This window comes from Gastrolobium bilobum, unplaced genomic scaffold (genome assembly GCF_033153095.1).
Source record: "Gastrolobium bilobum isolate Gb01-03AN ecotype WA unplaced genomic scaffold, APGP_CSIRO_Gbil_v1 utg15844, whole genome shotgun sequence".
Classification (NCBI taxonomy): Eukaryota; Viridiplantae; Streptophyta; class Magnoliopsida; order Fabales; family Fabaceae; genus Gastrolobium; species Gastrolobium bilobum.
In genome coordinates this window covers 230864-246902 of record NW_026896862.1, presented here as the reverse complement: position 1 = coordinate 246902, position 16039 = coordinate 230864, and the positions used below count along the sequence as shown (strand labels likewise).

At 35.1% G+C, this 16039-nt stretch overlaps 2 protein-coding genes across 2 annotated transcripts; one reads left to right on the top strand and one right to left on the bottom strand.

Moving 5' to 3' along the window:
* Window positions 1-1240: 1240 nt before the first annotated feature.
* Window positions 1241-9805, top strand: LOC133302451 (glutamate receptor 2.8-like). The gene is made up of 5 exons (XM_061502223.1): window positions 1241-1511; window positions 6976-8222; window positions 8516-8825; window positions 8908-9311; window positions 9416-9805. Exons 1-5 carry the CDS (start codon window positions 1241-1243, stop codon window positions 9803-9805), a joined length of 2622 nt encoding a protein of 873 aa, XP_061358207.1.
* A 1204-nt stretch (window positions 9806-11009) lies between these two features.
* Window positions 11010-14493, bottom strand: LOC133302461 (basic leucine zipper 34-like). Its single transcript, XM_061502233.1, has 4 exons — window positions 13859-14493; window positions 12896-12986; window positions 12576-12702; window positions 11010-11559 (listed from the first exon to the last, which is right to left on the bottom strand). Exons 1-4 carry the CDS (start codon window positions 14491-14493, stop codon window positions 11333-11335), a joined length of 1080 nt encoding a protein of 359 aa, XP_061358217.1. The 3' UTR covers window positions 11010-11332.
* Window positions 14494-16039: the final 1546 nt, after the last annotated feature.

Here is a 16039-nt window from a genome sequence, read left to right as displayed (position 1 = left end):
ATATTATGTTGTTTGGATATATATTGAATTTATTAATATTTATTAAAATACTAGTATTATTGATTGTATATTCTGTTTGGATAAACTTTTGTTGTCTTATTTTTTTTTTAATAGGCTAACAGGTTAAACCAGACTTTTTTTTTTGTAAATAAGTCAGGCTACAGGCCGATTGTTATATTTATACCAGGTAACAGACTTGGTCAGATTGACACATTTTAATACAGGCTTAGCCTTTTAATACCAAAGTTCGGATCGGATCGGCTCGGCCTGTTAACACCTCTATCGGTCACACATAGTGTAATTTGTAAGTTTGTAAAAAAAAAAAGTTTTTAAACGGATTCTTGTAAGTTGCTGGGCGTTACACATCTCGTTTAACATGAGTCCACACACACACATACACACATATATATATATATATGAGGCATGATATTCTTACACCGGTATAAGAGTTAGAAGTCTTACACTCAATCTTGATCATTGATCCACTTGTATCCAATGGCTCACATTACTAAAAAATTTAAGCCCTTAAATTTAAGTGGGATCAACGGACTAGATTGAGAGTGTAACTTACACTGGTGTAAAATAATCCTGACCCTATATATATATATATATATATATATATATATATATATATATATATATATATATATATATAATATAAAGGCTTTTATTAAATAATCTTTAAACATGTTCTTAGTTAATGCTTTTTCCACACTGCAATGGTTTTGCAACTGAAGAAAAGGGAATATTCCCAAAGTAGCAAATCTTTGGTCAGGAATGCAAGAAAACTACTCGCTGATGCATGTGTTATTTACAACGAAATTCAAGCACACATAACTACTACGATAAATAGTTTTTTCTTTTCACGTTAGAAACCCTTATTTTTAAAAAAAATAAATAAACAGTTTTACAAATATAGTTATTTATTAAGCTATGAAGAACCAAAATGGTGTTGAAAAGGAGCAGAGTTTATACTTAGTAATTAGTACATATTATAATGTTGCGTCCTATGTTTTCTTTTTTGTGTGTCTCTCTTCACTGCCACTTGCCACTTGCCACTTGGCCCTCATTACCTGAAAGCTTCTTCCAGTTTAGAAATTTGGAATTTGACTACAGATCAATAGAATAAATAAATAAAAGCATTCCTATTGACTCGAAAATTATTTAATTTGTTAAGAATACGTTATTGTGCCTATAAAAGGTTACGGATGATGAGCACCTAGTCAGGTAATTTGCTATCATGGAAAGCATGCTTAAGTTTGTTCCTCTCATTTGTTTTATGACCATGCTTAAATTTGTATTAGGAAATGCAGCAGCTTATCCTGAAGGTGCTGGTGGCATGAATTTCAAGGGCATAATAGGAGCTATTGCAGACCAAAATTCCCGCAATGGTAAAGAGGAGATAGTGGCTATTGAGATGGCATTGGAGGATTTCTATCATTACAGCAATCAAAGGTTTGTTCTGCACATAAGGAACTCTCGAGGGGATCCCCTTAAGGCTGCTCTTGCAGGTTTATATTTCTCAATCTTCATCTCTCCTCATTGTTGAAAATTTTGCACCCTTTTTTTACTTAAAGTTTAGATTAGGGTCCATGCAAGGTCAGGGAAGATAACCAACTTCTTTGAAGATTTAAAGTGAGATTACATATTATCTAGCAAAGAGAAAAAAACTTACGTTCGAACCCAAGCCATGACTAATGTCAGTGGAAGGTTCGACCAACTATGCCAACCTTCATTAGCTAAAAATTATTGCACCTTTAATTTGCCAGATTGTGATATAATTTGCATATCACTTCAAGTACAAATGCAAGAGGCTTAAAATAAGTCCTATACGTAGTTGTCTTGGGATATATAATATTTATTTATATGTTGTTAGGGTGTGTTCCTCCGTTTAATGCTCGGTGGCTATGCATGCACCACATTTATGGATGCATGGCTCAATATCTTAACAACCACCTCGATAAATGCTGCTCACCTAATTATTAATGAAGACTATAGAAGAAGGTATAGAATTTCTCTTCAACTTTATAATCATAATAAACTTTTTGTAATAGATTAGTTGAGACATTTTTAGAGAGAGAAAACCTCTAAAAAGAAGTTTGAGTGTGAGACATCTTTAGAAAAGAACCTGTAAATATCATTGTTGGTGAAGTTTGAGTGTATCTCTACTGTGATTAGGGAAGTTTGAATCTTTTATCTTCTTACTATTCATAGTGGAAGATTTTATGGATTAAGTCCCATGGTTTTTACTTCTGTAACATCCCCAAACGAGTCGGTTCAATTAATATACATATGATACAAACAGAAACAGCGGAAGACTTAACTTACGAAAATACGAGCTAACTTTTTTTTTCTTTTTTCATTAATCTTAATTCACATGATATCTCACATTGCATACTTCTCCTAATTTAATTCGTATTTGACAAAGACGAAAATCGGACAGAGTAACCTCTGTAAATTGGACAACTGGGGATTTGCCAATCTCACTCTCAAAGGTTCCTGATAAACAGTTTATACCATATATAATTTCAGAAATACCAGATATCTATAAAGGACTATATACCCATCCATGGGTGCATGCATAACTGGCTCCGTGCCACTATGTCTAACCACATACATATTTCAGCACATGCACATATCTGAATACACAAATGTACATGCATCAAATATGAACACATGTACAAAACATATACGGACCATATATTGTATAATGGATCAAACATCATGATCCCAAAATGAATAGAACACTATACAACAGTAAATATTCTCCAAAAATAAGATCTATAATAAATAGTAGTGTCTGGCCACCCAGAACTCCATATCCTCATACTAGTACCTCTAGCCACGGGTAGTGTCCTTGTCTCATGAGGGCTCTTCAATTAACTATGTTCCTGAAATCATATCCCCAAACGGGGCTAGAGATGAATCTCTAGTAAGCTCCAGTTTATGGAAAACTCTCCATACCCTGGGCTCACTTCCTGCATGACAGTCAGATACATAATATACAAAACATCATATATGCAATTATCATAACTGAACAAGCATATACACATATTTTATCAAAGATGCACGCAGTATTTTCTAAGGGAGGACCCCAAGCGAAAATCAACGCACGTAACAAATATCATAACTAAAACACTACAATAATCACTTCAGACAAAACATATCATATCAGATACGTACACCATCATTCCCAAGGGATGACCCCAAGCAGAAATCAATGTACGTAACAAATATCATATACAAAATCATCACAATAATCACATCAGAACAAAACATATCTTATCAGAGACGTACGCCGTCATTCCCACGGGATGACCCCAAGCGAAAATCAACGTACGTGTTCCCAAGGGAGGACCCCAAGCGGAACCAGAACGTATCAGAGGTGTACACCATCAGTCCCGAGGGATGACCCCAAGCAGACGTTAGTGCACATAGGATCAATGGCCAGAGATCATCACATAACAAAGGTGTACACAATCAATCCAAAGGGAGGACCCCAAGCGAAAATCAATGCACATGTTCCCAAGGGAGGACCCCAAGCGAAACTCAACATATAACAGATATATACACAGTCAGTCCCAAGGGAGGACCCCAAGCGAACATCAGTGCATATAGAATCAATGGCCAAAGATCATTACAGAAATCACATCAAAACATATCAAAGTAAACACATCAAAACATATCAAATTAAACACATCAAAACATATCACATCACATCATCGCATAGTTCTATATGAATGCATCTATATCATATATCTCATACATATCATACAACCTGACCACAGTCCGTACATTATGGCGGAACACAAAGTAGGAGCGAATCCCATAAACATAGAGCTTACCTCTTGGAGCTTTACAATTTTCTTACTTGAAGGACAAGCTACTTATCTTGCTCCACGAGAATCCAAACGTTCACAGTCCCTAGGCACACCTAGAGAAGGAATTCAACACAAAACTCAATAAAATGATATAATGCCATATAAATATACAAGACACACACACTTTATTGTTTATTTTCTTTTTACTTAATCATATTAGGTCATGAGTGGGTGGTTCTTTGTTCAACAAATCCTTACAAAATTCCACATATTCACTTAGTCTTAGGATAGTCCCAAAAGGCCTTTAGAACACTCATTACTCCTCTTACCACCTAAAAGCCTATTTTTCCCTATTTAAGGCAGAATGCCCATTACAAAGGAGCTATAAGATTTCTCTTTGTCTAGTGCCTAAACCCAAGCTTAGCCACCTATATAAATTATTTTACGCATATAAGTGTTCTCACTTTGCGAAACAATATCTCCGAACATATACCTCCTTTGAAAATGGCCAAAACTCATTTTAAGGCCATACAAAGGAACTACCTTATTTTCTTTTTTATTTCACCAAAGCAAAGGTTCATACACCTTAGAATATTATTCCACGCATAAAAGTATGCTCGCTTTGTAAAACAATAACTCCTAGCACATACTTCCTTTGAAAATGGCCATAAACACATATAAGGCCCAAAGAAGGAACTTATTCATTTTTCTTTTTATCTAACCCAACTAAAGGTTTAAACATCTAATCATATAGTCCTTAGACCGTATAAGTGCTCATTAGCACAAACAAGCTCTCTAAAAACATACTTCCTTTGTAAATGGCTAAGAGGCACATAAAGGAAATCATGCCAACTTCATGATTCCAATGCTTTAGAGCTCGTTTGGATGGACTTTTAAAAAAAGTACTTTTTATGTGTTGCTTTTTTTAAAAGAACTTTTTTATGAAGTCAAAGTTATTTTACATTTGGATGCAATATTTGAAAAGTACTTTTAACTAAAAATGCTACTTGGATGTTAATATAAAAAAGTACTTTTAAGTTTAAAATTATTGTTATGCCCTTTCTTCTTTGTTTTGGGGAAACCCACTCCAATTTCAATCCTCAGACAAAATCATCGAAGAACAAAATATTGCAAGGAACAAAAATGAAGCTTCTTGTTGTTGATTTTTTCTCTCCTGATACAAAGCCCTTCATCCTAAGATATTGTTCATCTTGCTTGGAAGTCGCTTCAGAAGGTCCAAAGCATTCCCTCACCCCAAATCCCAAGATTGATTTGCTTTGAATTTGAATTGCAAAAAAATTTCAAGAAATCAAACATGGCTGAAGAATAAAAAGCCTTGCTAGTGGTTCTGGTAAACAGGGGTAGTTGCTGAAGATGGAAGCACATATGGAAATGAAGGAGAAAGAAGATTGAGATGTCGAAGAAACAGGGGTCACGAGCGTCATTCCTTGCTTTTGGCTTCTGCTTATTCTATAAGTCAAAAATTTTAACTTTAGAAAAAAGTAGAATTTTAACTTTTTTATTTACTTCTCCTTTTTTCAGAAGCGCATCCAAACAGCTAAAAAATTCTAAAAGTACTTTTTTTATAAAAAAAAAGCAGCTTTTTCAAATGCAGAAGCTCATCCAAACATCACCTTAGTCCATCAAATTCAAGCTTATCACACACCTCTAATCCAAGATTCATTAACATATTCATGATTTTCCAAGGTTCCACAACTTAAGCACATAGGCCTCAAAGTGGCATTTTCACAACCTAGGAATTCTTTAACCATATAACTCCTACATTCTCTTATACCTGCATACATATATTCCTTCACACCCCCTTTGGAGCATCATGGCCGAAACCTAAGGAGAGATTCAAGAGGATTTCTTTTCTTTCTTTCTTTTTTTAAATTTCCATACATGTACATATTCATATCTAAACATCAATAATCCATGACTAATTCAAATTTCAAATTTCACATTTTCTACAAATATGTTCATGAACCCTAGACTTAGAAATCAAATATTCAACCAATAGTAATAGAGTTTCTTTCCTTCAACCACTCTTAGGCAACCAAAGGATCAACCTTCAAGCATTAGATCATCCAAAAACCTTACTTTTCTTTGACAATGAACAGTACCCGTATGAAAGAGAAGGATAAATCTCTCTCTACAGTGAATCCCACCCCAAAATACTAGCACCAATGGATTCCTTGAGTTGTTTACATAAATTTTCATGTAAGGCATGAAGGGTTTTGGTGGCTAAAATTGGATGAATCAAGCTTTCCCTTTGGAGCTTACTATTCACAAACAGAGCTTACTATTCACAAACAATGAAGAAGAAGGAGACAGAGGTGCGCGCGCAGGAATTGGAAGAAATAAGGAGTCACGATTTATAAGATGTTAAGTTACTTTAACTAGGTAACAGTTTATCTATTTACACACCTCCATTCATTACCAAACTTTACCCAATGGACTAGAATATTTTTCTAGTCATATTTCTAACTTTACTTTCACTTTTCGGATAACTTTGTTTACCCGCATTTTTACTCCTTAACTGTCATTTTAACTCTTTTTTCACCAAAGGCGACTTTATTTCTTTTACTTCTAATTATTCTTCAATATTAAATCCATAATTAAATGTGAGGGTCATTATAACTTCTCTGCATTAGAGAAGGTTTTTCACGTTAAAATTTGATGTGTTTTACTCTTCATCTCTTTTTTCTGCATTTTTCTTTGTTTATGTGTTTTTGCCGACCTGGAGACTTCAGGCCGACCTCGAAGTGCCTAGCTGTGAGCTCGATGTACTGACCTGTGAATCGCTTCCACCCTGATTGAGGGACTCGTACGAGCATATATCTATCCATATATATACATATAGGGTTCCCTTTTTGTCATTTGACATGACAAGAGCACTTTCCTACACACACAAATCAAGTGTGGGTCCCACGCTTAAAAAAAAAAAAGTCAGACCAAAGTCAGGATACGACGCCGTATCCTTGTTGCAGGAATGAACAGTGTCATTCCTGCAACATGATTCTTATATTTCCCATACATATATTACCGAAACATAAATATATATTTAATTCACCGGACATAATTTTATTGTTTTATGAGTAGTGAAAGAATAATAAGGTACAAATTCATCTAATTCTAAACCATTCTTTTGCAGCTAGAGATCTTATTAATGAAATGCACGTGCAAGCAATTATAGGACCGCAAACATGGGAAGAGACATCTTTAGTGGCTGAGGTTTGTAGCCAAAGCATGACGCCAGTTCTATCTCTAGCTGATGCAACTCCAAAGTGGTCAACTTTGAAATGGCCCTTCCTGGTGCAAGCCTTACCTAGTCAAATTAAGCATATGAAAGTAGTAGCTGCTATTGTTCAGTCCTGGGAATGGTACAGTGTCAACATAATATATGAAGATTGGGCTGCTTCATCCACACAAGTTTTATCTCATCTCTATAGAGCCCTCAGTGAAGCAGGTGTAAGTATAAGTAATCTTTTAGCTATCCCACCTTTTGTTTCCTCTTCATTGTCCCAAGAACTGGAGAAGCTTAGAGAAGGGCAATGTAGAGTCTTTGTTGTTATTTCTTCCCTCCCGTTGGCCATAAACCTGTTTGAAACTGCAAATAAAATGAATATGATAGAGAAAGATTCTGTGTGGATCATAACTGATCCTTTTACAAGCCTTGTCCATTCCTTGAATGCATCCACTATATCTTCAATGCAAGGCATCCTTGGAATCAAGAGCTACATCCCAGAAACAGGACACCAGTTTAAGGACTTCTACCATAAATTTGGCCAAAAGTTTAGCTCAGAGAACCCTTGGGAATTCAACAATGAGCCTGGGATATTTGCAGCACATGCCTATGATGCTGCATGGACTGTGGCTCTAGCCATGACCCAAGACAACGGTAAAGGAGGCCAAGTTTTGCTAGATAAGATTTTGCTTAATAGTTTTATTGGCTTAAGTGGAAAAATTCAGTTCACTGACCAAAAGTTAGCTCCTTCACATACTTTTCAGATCATCAATGTGATAGGGAATGGTTACAAGGAAATTGGATTCTGGTCAGATGGACTAGGTTTCTCAAATAGTATTGGCCAAAATGCTACTTATAGTTGTTCAATGAAGGAACTGGGACAACTTTTATGGCCAGGAAGACCTTGGGACACTCCAAGAGGATGGGCCCTGCCTACAAGTGATAAACCACTAAGAGTTGGGGTCCCTGCTTTGGCCACATTGAAACAATTTATAAATATAACTCAAGATCATTCTGAAAATACTACCTCCTTCCAGGGATTTACTATTGATCTTTTTAGAGCAACTGTGGAGTTGTTGCCCTACCATTTGCCATACAAATTATATGCTTTCAATGACACATATGATAATTTGGTGAAGCAAGTTTATTTAAAGGTGAGAGTTATACATTATATTATTCTTACATGCTTTATCTCATTTTATTAGTTATAAAATTATTGTGTCTCTGGCAACTACATAAATTTAAATTGCATGTGTCACGATGTCATTTCTTTCAACTTACAATATATGTTGTCATTTTGGCAAATGACAACATATATGAAATTTAAATTTAAATTTCACCCAAGTTTAATATGTTGTCATTTTGTTAGCATGTATCCATCTTTTTTTCAAAACAATGGCTAATGACACTTGCTCTTCACATCTGCAATTGCTTATGCATGAAGCAGAATTTCGATGCAGCGATTGATGTAACAATAATTTCATATCGATATCAGTATGTTGAATTCACTCTGCCTTACACTGATCCGGGAGTGGTGATGGTAGTGCCCATTAAGTCAAAAGCAGGACATAGAGCTTGGTTATTCGTGAAGCCATTTACAAAGACCATGTGGATTCTAATAGCAGCCATGATTATCTACAATGGATTTGTTCTATGGATGTTAGAGAGACACCATTGGCCTGAACTTAAGGGTTCCATGCTCAATCAAACTGGGACCATGGCTTGGTTGGCATTGACCCCTCTCATCAGCTTTAATGGTATTATGAGATTTTTTACACGTATTTGCTATCATTTTATTTGATTACTTGGCAAAAACTGACTTGTTTTACTTTAACATAGACTTAGGTGGTAAGTTACACCACAGTTTATCAAGGATGGCTATGGTGGTGTGGCTATTTGTAGCACTCATCATAACACAGTCTTACACAGCTAACCTTACCAGCATGCTAACTGTTGAAAGGTTTGAACCCTCAGTGGATAATGTTGATCAGCTACGGAATGGCAATGCTGTGGTTGGATACAGTACAGGATCCTTCTTGAAAAATTATCTCCAGGAAGTGTTACACTTCCAACCTGCAAACATCAAGCAATTTAGCTCACTTGAAGAGTTTGCAGAAGCTCTCAGAAGGAAAGAAATAGCAGCTGCATTTCTTGAAGTTCCTGGGGCCAAAATTTTCCTTTCAAAGTACTGTAAAGAGTTTATTCAAGCCGGGCCTATGTATAAAATTGGAGGATTTGGTTTTGTATGCTTCAATACTTATTTTGACTTTCCATTCATACATTACTATTCCTTCTGTTCCAAGTTTGTTTAACTTTTGTTGTGTTGCCTTGTGTTCGAGCTTTGTAGGCATTTCCAAGGGGGTCTCCATTTCTTCCAAGTGTAAACAAAGCACTGCTAGGTTTGTTTGAAAATGGCAAGCTTCGTGAATTAGAGAACAAAATGCTTGCATTAGAGAAATGTGAAGACACAGAACCAGAGGGAGATACTGCAAGTCTCAGTCCCAATAGCTTCTGGGCCCTTATCACAATGACAGCAGGCACATCAACAATTTCTCTCTTTGTTTACATTATTGGTATGAATTATTCAAACCGTGAAGAGAAAACATTATGGAGGCTAATGAAGGTAATGATTCAGCAATGTGGATATGCAAAGAGACGATTCTGCAGAAGAGAAAGTGATGTTGCAGAAAGTTCTATGGACTCTCCAAATGCACATGATATGCCAACTCAAGTTTGAACATATCAGGTCAACTTGGTTGAGGAGTGGAAAGTGATATTGTACAGATAGGAAAACAAAAATGAGCAAACAACAGCGCTTAACCACCGTATTGTTAAATAACTTTGATTGCTCTGCTAGGCAAATGAACTAGCTAGTATGCCTTGGTAAGGATAAGGCTAAAGCTCTTGCTTGCACTGTCATGCAAACCAAGAGTGTTGTAAATACGTGCCTTGAAGTTTACATATTAATAAATAAAAGTTTTAAGATATGCTTTCCTACAACTGCAGTTTTGGTGTAATATGATTGCTTGGGATTTTTATTTTCTTGTAGAGTCAATGCAAAGGGAGGAGAGAGGGGGGGATTTAGTAATGATAGAGCTGTGTTTCCTGATGGAATCCACAAGAAGTTTGTTCATGAAAAATTATTAGCAATATAGTCAAGTGTGTGTTCAGTTCTTAAAACATTCCAAAACTATAAAATTAGATTTAGGAGTTTAGGAGGGCTCCAAAGTTCAAACCAATTATGATTCTAACTTCTGTCATAAAAAAATAAAAATTATAAGCCTTCAACTCTCTGAGCAATACAACTATTCAAGTGGGAAGTATCCAAGTACTTGAAAAAGTTATATTCTGAGGGATAGATGCTTGTAGCATTCGTTTTTCTCCTTGAACCACCACTCCATAATGTGATAGCATCATATCATACTCGAATAAAAACTACGGTGATCAATCCTAGCTGCAAACTTTGCTTGACTAGAAATCTCAGCTGTCTAATTCCTTTCAGATAAAAGAACATTAGCGGCATTTAATTGCTCCTAGAAATCAATACCAAAAAAGAAAGAAATCATTGTCTCTACTTTTATTTGGATTGAATATGTATTTAACCAAAACCACCCTATAAGCACGGGTTTTGGGCAGTTTGGTCTTAATTAAACAATATCATGGAAAGTTCTTGGCATTAACCTGGCTGAATGCAGTAACTCTGAAACCCCTCCATGTACTTCAACATGACACAAAATCTTTTACATACAACATCAAGTTCCATATGTAGAAATAAGAATCAATATTAGAATTTACTTAATATTTTGTACAATTTTTCCCAAAAAAAAAAATATATATAAATATAAAATAACAGACAATAAGGCCTAAGAAGAAAAAACAAGAAAAATACATCAATCAGACACCCCCTCCCTCCAAAAACTAAGGAGAAAAATAATTCTCTGATAGCTTCCATGCATTTCCCAATACAAACCCATGAAGCTTTGTCCCTTATTCCACCCGGAAAAGGGAAAAAAAATCGTTGAGATGATTTTCTTTTAAAAATAACAACAGAAATTAAATCTTAAAATTCCAATCCAACACCAAGTAATTACCTTGAACACAAAAATTCTTCAACCTAATCAAGTAATCCACTTGCCAACTTCTACCCTCCAACCTTATAACCATGTTAGGAGCCCCACATATTGCTGGGAAACACATCACGTGAAAGTTCTAGTTAGCACAAAAGGACATACATCCACTGCATTATTCCTTGTCTCTCTTCCCCTCAACTAAGGAGCTGCTCCTTCTCCTTGCATCCCATTCCCAAGGGTTGAGAAACTGTTAGATGCTGATGTAGAGGGTGTGGATGCAGTGATGGTTGTGGCTGTGATGTTGGTGGGGATTGAAGAGAAAGACCATTGTTGTTGACTGAGTTATTCATCTTGTGTAGATTCTGTTGGTGATAGATTTGTCTCAGTCTTTCTATTTCCTTCTTTAATGCTTCTTGATGAGCTGAGATATTCAAAAATACCCACTATCTCATTTATCATGGTGCTTTTAGAAGTTCCAAAGGTGACTAATCTCCACAAAAGATGGAATAAAAGAACTTAATTCTCATGCTTCAGAAATGTGCTTTTGAAAAGAGAGATTTCAAGCCTACACATCAACATCAACTTTATTGATGAAGATCAACAATCTTAGGATATATCACTGGGACAGTGACCAAAATGCCACGCTTTAACAAAAAAATTACCAGAATGCCACACGAACAGTAAAATTTTCCAAACTGCCACGCGGCAGTGTAGTGAAATATGTCACGTCAGAATGCACAAAACCAAAAAGTGTCATGTGTCAGAATTCTTGAAATTCGCTACATATTCAACAATTTTGACACATGGCACTTTTTGGTTCTGACGTGGCATATTTCGCTACACTGTGTAGCGAATTACTTGCATACATAATTCGCTACACTGTGTAGTGAATTATGTCGCGTGTCAGTTTGGCAAAATTTACTGTTGGCGTGGCAGTTTGGTAATTTTTTTGTCCAAATATGACAAAATGGTCACTGTCCCTATATCACTTATATTATATCTTGTTAGGTCACACAAACACATGATATATTGAAAAGTTATTCTTATACCGGTATAAAAATAAGAAATCTTGCATCAAATCTTAATCATTGATTTGTTTACATCTAATGGCTCACATATCTGATAATTCAAAGCCCTTATATATAAGTAGAATTAACGACCAAAGTTGAAAATGTAACTTATATCAGTATAAAATGATCCTGACCTCGAATATATTCGAACTTCTAATATAAATAAATGGGATAGGATCTGTTTACAAACTTTTTTTGCAAATTACACTAAGTACGACCGGTCGTACATTGCATAATTAAAGTATGGCCGGTCATACTTAGTGTAGTTTGTAAGAGTTTGTAAACAAAAAAGTTTGTAAATATAACATGCTCCTGAATAAATAAATAAATTTATCACAATAAAAAGAAAAAGAGAACAGCATCGTACCGTCTTTGAAAATCTTGTCTTGTGCCAAAGCAGCAATCCGTTGCTTCAAGGCACTATTGTCGACATTGAGAATCAAACGTTGATGGTCCAAGAACGCAACTCGTGGGGACAATGCGGAAACCTCCGTCTTCATTTTAAAAAATTTCATAATTAGCACAATTCTTATTCATTGAATGATAAATTTACTACTACTACTACTACTTAACAATTATATATATTTGATTTTGAGCAACTATGTTATATGTAACTTTTTTTTTATTTTTGGTGCAGTCTGTGTAACTATTTATATATACTACGAAAATTAAATTAAACTTATTCACCTGCAAAGTTGTTACGCTCCTTTCAAGCTCAGAAATGTATTGTAGCTTTCTCACCCTTGACCTCTGAGCTGATTGCCGGTTAGCCAAAATTCTGGTATGCGTACAAATAATATGATAATAAAAAATTAGATTTGGTATCTACACATATATACATACATATTATTTAAGACCATTTTAATCCATAACATTCATTCAATCAATTAGTGTACAAAAAACTTAATATACATATAAATCTTATATAAAAATCAATCAATTTTAAAAGGTTGCGTAAGATAATTAACTTCTGCACTCAACCAACCCATTTAATTGGTTTGATAAAAAAAAATTACCAAAAAAAAAAAATGGTTTGATAAATTAATTCTGTAAGATTCAAATACAAAAAAAAAAACAAATTTATTTATTTTTCTTATAAAAATTGAGCCTATAATCTGCTTTTTATACATATATCACATCACATATCTATATATATACAAACTTTTTTCCCAACAATCATTTTCCCTGAAAACTATAGCTAAATATCCCGATTTCAATTTTTATATCATGCATTTCAGTTAAAAATATCTTCTATATTAAACTCGAGATCATAAGTACACTTTTCAAAATGATAATTTGATAATGTATTTATCAGTCAGTTCTTGATTATTAAACTACAAGAGTTAGCTCATATTATTTGTTATATTTAATGAATAATGTAACATACACAGCAAGCCACCTTAGATTAGAGTAAACAGGTATTATTCATATTTTAATATTTAAAAAATTAGAAATAGAATTTTAATATGTGAGACAAGGTATCCATGGAATAATTTTTTGGCAACTAAATTTTACAAACGAGTTTATTTAAAAAATAAAATCATTTTCATTAATTGAACGTGCATGGGTGGTGGGGGAACTTACTCTATAATAATAATAATAATAATAATTTTTATTATTATTATAATATTTGGTGTGATTGAGATTTACCTTTTGACCCTCTTGGGATCGAAAATGGTTTCAGTGCAGCTGGTGGCGGCGGAGGGTGGCGGCGCCGCCGTCTCATTCTTGCATGAGCTTTCATCTTCAACAACTTCGTTCTTGGGCTTCAGCTGATGATGATGAACGTCCAACGCCATTGCCATTGGCTTCTCATCGTTATTGCTATTCTGGTCGGAGGACGGCGAGGAAGGGTTGGAGGTGGACGACGGCGGCGGAGGCGGCAGAGAAACGGTGGCAATGTCGTCGGAGAACATTGAAATCAGCTGGTCATCGTCCAACCTATCGAACCCGCTTCGGCATTCTTCTAGGAATGGCGTTTCGATGAAGGTGATGGAGTCGCTGGCGGAACGCCGGTGAGATCCTCGCCGTGCCGATGAGAAGTCGAGGAACTCGTCGACCCATGATGGCAATTGTTGTTGTTGTTGTTGTTGTTGTGGCGGCGGTGATGAAGGTGGTTGATGTTGATAATGGTGAGGAGTGGTAGCATTGGTGACAGTTGTGGTGGCGGTTGTCGTGGCGGTTGTGATAGTGGGGTTGAAGTTTGACATTGTGGATACCCTTTGGTAAGGAAAAGATGGCCAATTTTGGGGTATGGTTGGTATTTTAGGAGGTAACTGTGCCATTCCCTATGTATCTGTGACCCCAAATATAGAGAGAGAGCGAAAATTTTGTGTACTTATTAAGTGTGTGTTTGAGAAAATAGACAGAGAGAGAGAAAGAAAAAAAAAACAGAGAACAGAGATCCCAACAACCTAATCTTAGTTCAAAATCTTGTTCTTGGGCTTCTAAAACCAGTGGGAGAGAGATGTTAAAGAGATGAGAGAGGCAATGCCAAATGCCAATGTGTAACAAAATCTTATAATGGTGTTTTTATTTTATTTTTTTATATTATTCATTAATTCATCAATTATTCAATTAATCTGATTCGACTACGATAGAACTTTTCCTATCAAGTTTTTAATAGAATTGTAACCTCGAGAACTCAAACTCATTAAAATAGAACAATCTCTTACCAATCAATTCATGTACTTTTTTTTGGAAATATTATAATCAGTTCATCGCTTCGCGACTAGTTTGATTCGGGACGGGTCTCAAGATTAAGACTTTAAATTTTTTCTAAAAATAATACTGAGGAAGATCGAATAAATGTTTTCACCCACTTGCTCAATTCCCTAATACCAACTGAACAACTGAGCTATCATCATTTGAAATAAGTAAAATACTTGATTGTAGTGTTTTTATTCATGGAAAAAATGTGTATCATTTTAAAGGACATAAAGTTATGTCATTTTAGATGAGAGAAAAAGATAAATCATGAGAAAGAGAATAGGTGAAAAAAGTTTTAAAGATGTGAATCTCACTTCTTTATCAGAGTAAAATGATATAAAGTATCTCATTTAAAATGAGAGAACTTTTTTCCTTTATTCATTTGGTATAAGGTTTTCTCATTTGTTCCCTCTCTCTTTTCTTAGATTTTGGTGTATGTTTGTTTTTCTTTCTAAGGTCCTATGGTTTTGGAGAGAGATAGAGATAGAGAGAGGTGGGTCATCACATGGGAAGGGGATTAGAGACAGCTAGCAACAGCTAGCTGGTGAAAGACTCAACGGTTTTAGTGGGAAAATCGAGTGTAGTTTAATAACTATAGGAATCAGCAACCACGTGCAGATGTGACCCCTACACTTGGCATCCATTATCTCTCATGTCATAATACTGTGCTTCATATAAAAAAATTCATCTTCAACTTAGTTAGTTTTTTATTTCATGTTCTTTAGCCATAGTAGTTCCTCCTGTGTCCTATCTATACACCACTTACACTGGAATAATGGGACCACCTTCAATTGTTTACTATGGCCTATGGGCCATAGTGTATATCATCCGAACCGTTCAATTGTTTACTCATATATTTTAGGAGAAGGATCCGTTTATAAATTTTTTTCACAAATTATATTAAGTATCACAGTTCATACATTCTTGATTGAAGTATAACCGGTCATACTTAGTATAGTTTGTAAACAAAATTTTTGTAAATATATAACTTCCTCCTATGTTTTATTGTCATTTTTGGATCAGAAATTAATGGACAAGGATGGCATTCAATATTTTTCTCTGGTTTGGATCAGATTTTGGATCCCTTTTTTAATCAAGGAGTATGCAATTGGGTTTTGATCA